The sequence below is a fragment of the Gossypium hirsutum genome, chromosome A09, assembly GCF_007990345.1.
Source record: "Gossypium hirsutum isolate 1008001.06 chromosome A09, Gossypium_hirsutum_v2.1, whole genome shotgun sequence".
In the NCBI taxonomy this organism is placed as follows: domain Eukaryota; kingdom Viridiplantae; phylum Streptophyta; class Magnoliopsida; order Malvales; family Malvaceae; genus Gossypium; species Gossypium hirsutum.
This window is the reverse complement of record NC_053432.1, coordinates 16,373,075-16,376,907: the sequence shown is the minus strand read 5'-3', so window position 1 is coordinate 16,376,907 and position 3,833 is coordinate 16,373,075. Positions and strand designations below refer to the sequence as shown.

The window sequence follows — 3,833 nt, the reverse complement described above, 5'->3', positions numbered from 1 at the left end:
TTAGCTACCTCACCATGGAATGGCTCCACATTTTCCAGTTTCATATATTTCTTTAAAAAAAGGCGAAGAAAAGAAAATATAAAATAAAAATCCTTCTATGTCCAGAATTTTCTATTTTCTTTACAACAGCTTCTAATCTTAAGAGAAAAAATGAGGGGCGGGAAAATTGCATTATGGGAAAGCTTATGTAGGAAAAAACATAGTTCTCACTTGGCTAGGCGCATCTCATAATACTCAACAGAAAAGAAATACTCATTAAATTTCCATGACAGATATAAAACAGGAGCCTTCAACTATCCTGTAATATGAACATATACCCATGGCAGACATCTATATTAGTACGCATCCTCGGTTACAAATAGCATAGGTCTACAATATGCAAGTTACAAATTGAACAAAACAATTTTTTTCTAATGAAAATTATTATTATTATCATCATTTTTTATGATAATTATGCCTACACAAAGCTACTTCCTGTTCTACATCCCCTCTCAATTGCACCCCCCCCCAAAAAAAAAAAAAAACACTGCAATTCTACTTCCATTAAAGGAATGGTCTAAAATTGGTACATGATTCAAATCGATGGAATCACGACTCATGTGCTTCCTGGTGCATCACTTCCACCAGCACCTGGCTTGCGATTCAGATAACGGATAACGGCATCTTCAACCCTGTTAGAATTACCAAACCACAACTTCAACACATATTCATCATTCGTAAATTGCTAACATTACGTTTTCTATAAGAAACTTTATTTACAGAAACCGAGAATGGTCCAAGCGGCATGAAAGAATGAATTCCTTAAAACTGGAGCAAAGATATGATATATCAAGCAAAAGATTTTAAGAACAAATCTCAAAGCTTAAACAAGATAGGGAATTGGTTGTTTGACCGCATCTTTTGGTAACAGGTTATTCGTTACCTCAGGACCAGTCAAAATTGTAACAGGTGGTCTGGAAGCTATTCTGGTCATAGGATCACCTATGGTACAGTTATTGCATGGAAGTGCTAGTGTTGGGACAATCCACTTTGTCCCGTTTTTATAGTTTACACACTTCCATGCTGCTGTACTTAAGTTTAATGCATTTCCTAATGATACATAAGCAAGGCATTGCTGTTTGACATATGAACACTGACAACCAGAACAAAAAAAATTTCTTTGTAGATAACTTAAGACACCGTACACTTAGCAATAAGGTTGAAGAGGTCAACTGGAAACTGAAATTTCTACCAAATAGACATGACTGCATGGGTGATAGGCTATGGTTCCAACTGAGGCAAATGATTCAAAAATTAAACAAGAACTGAAACTAGAATATAAAGATGAGCTTACCATGGTTGGTTGAAGAAATCTGATCGTCGCTCTCTTTCAGAACTTCGACTAGCTTCCCCAGATGCCAATTTAAGATCCCGGCTCTGAGACTCGATTAAAGCATTGATAAATTCCACAGGTGATTGGCTGAACCCTAGAAAGAATGCACGTCTTCTACGGTGCCCATGAATTTTCCTTATGGCAACACATATTGCTTCGTCGCACTGTTCAATCTCTTTGCTCTTCTCTGCATTTGCTAACAGAGCAGACAAATCCCTCTGTATAGGCAATGGCACATCAACTAACACATCGTAGCATGCAGACCCAGCAGGATTGTTCCCGGAAAGCTTGATCTTATGCTCCAAATGTATAGGAGGTGGTGAAGACAAATGCTGCGATATCTTCTGCGAAACCATGGTAAATTTCACTTTTTCTTCCCCAAAAACTTTCATAAGTTGTGCATCACAATTAAAGCAAGATGGATCATTTGGGTTCTGAAGTTTTCTGGCCTTCACATAATGCCAAATTGCAGCTATAATTCTGGGGCGTGTATCAACCTCAATACCAAGGACTTCCACTAAAGCAGAAGAAAGCTTGAATTTCTCTGGCGCATAATTCATTTCCAACCTAATGTTCACGGTGAATTCCTTATCCCCTTTTCTCTTTACGTCAAAACCTTCATGAGGAGCAGGCGATCGAGCCTGCTCCCATATAATGATATGATTTTCCGGATATAGTCTCTGATCCAAGGAAATTGTCACTCTCTTGAAGAAAGATGAAAACTTAGGGTATAAGGGGTTTGTTTTTTGAACAAATGCAGGTTGATCTGGATCTACCCCATCTTCCAAGATTCTTCCTATTATCTTAAGGGTCCATGTAGGGGGCTCTGCATTAGGCTTCTTTGGAATTGTTTGCATCTGATTAGCAAACGTGTTGAAAACATATATTCGAAGTGTCTTTTGAACACAAGGTGGATTCTTAAGGGCTTCTTGGATGTCAACTTTTTTCCGAGTTAAGGCAGCATCGACACGTGCCTCAAACTCAAGAAGCTGGGTATACAGAGCAGATTCAGGAAGAATTGCCGCCACTCTATCCTGCAGCTGTTTCTCGGGAAGCTTCTGCTTCTTTTTACGTGCAGCGGTCGTAAGATCCATTGTTCTCAAAGGAGACATTGTATTTGTCACAGGAACACCAGGAGGACGCATAGGGGGCCTTTGAAGGATCCTCTTGGCAGTTGCACTGCCAGGAGTCGACATGGATGGCGAAGACGTACCTAAGTTCCCAATGCCGGCATTTTGAGCTTGGTTAAGGGACAAACCTTGAGCTTGTAAGTGTGCTTGGAATTGGGCATGAGCTAACTGCGCTTGAGCTTGAGCTTGAGCATGAGCAAGGGCCTGAGCTTGGGATAGCTGATACTGATTTTGAAAACCAGCACTGAGTTGTGCTTGTGTTTGTGCTTGTGAAGCATTACCAAAGGGCGACGAAGACGCCCCAATGCTCTTGGGAGGGTTATTGTTATTCACAGACATCACTAATCTAATTCACTGCGAAAAACTATCAAATACCCTCCAAATTCCAAAACATTCAGTATCTCAGTAAAATACCCATCAACCACAAACACCTAAGCAAGCAAATTTTCCATTCAAAATCAAAGCTTTAGAAGTAGAACCCTAATGGACACCTAAACCCCAAAAAAGCCCTAATTTTGCAAAATCCTCCAAAGACACTAAATTCGAAAACGAACCAAATCTAGCAAAAGAAAAGGCTTTTTACACGCTACAACGGGGAATTGAAAGGGAAACAAAAAAATAGAAAGTGCAAGATTACAATCACAATATTAGATTAAAAGGGGGACAATTGAAACTAAAAGAAAGGATTAAGAGTGAAAAGAAAAAAAAAGAACGTAAAATTCAGAAAGGAAAAGACTGAAATAATCTTACGAAAGAGTGAAGAGTCTTAATTTTTGTTTTCCCTGTTTTGGCTTTTTCTTCCAGCAAAGAAAGCCTTAGCTCATTTTCTTTGCTGCTTTTTTTTTCTCCATCTGATTCCTTCATTTTCTCACTTTCGTTTACCATTGCCATTTACCAAACACGCCCAGACTCGGCCCCATCCATAATCACTGGGCTGGGCTATTGCAATCTTATGGATCGGGTTAGTTATATGCCTTGGTACACCCTTTTCTTTGGGTTAATATGCCAGTTGATACCCAAGTTTTATCTTAATGTTTTATTTGATACTTGAGTTTTTTTATCCTAATTGGATACTTGAGTTTAACTTTAATGTTTAATGTGATGCTTGGAACAAACTGCATCATGTTGCTCATTAAAATGTTTGATATATGTCCTCTAATAGAAAAAATATAAGTAATTAATTGGGACAAAAAAAGTTCAAGCACCAAATTAAACATTGAAGCCAAATTTACGTATTTAATTGAGACAAAAAAAAGTATCAAATTGAAAGTAATCAGATACCAAAGTGAACATTGAAGCTAAACTGAAGTACTAAATTGAATATTAAAATC

General features: G+C 38.1%; 1 protein-coding gene across 1 annotated transcript; it reads right to left on the bottom strand.

Annotated features, from left to right (window-relative positions):
- Nucleotides 1-228: 228 nt before the first annotated feature.
- Nucleotides 229-3,371, bottom strand: LOC107888808 (SWI/SNF complex component SNF12 homolog). The gene is made up of 2 exons (XM_016813038.2): nt 1,334-3,371; nt 229-671 (listed from the first exon to the last, which is right to left on the bottom strand). The coding sequence occupies exons 1-2, from the start codon at nt 2,839-2,841 to the stop codon at nt 596-598; spliced, it is 1,584 nt and encodes a 527-aa protein (XP_016668527.1). The 5' UTR covers nt 2,842-3,371; the 3' UTR covers nt 229-595.
- Nucleotides 3,372-3,833: the final 462 nt, after the last annotated feature.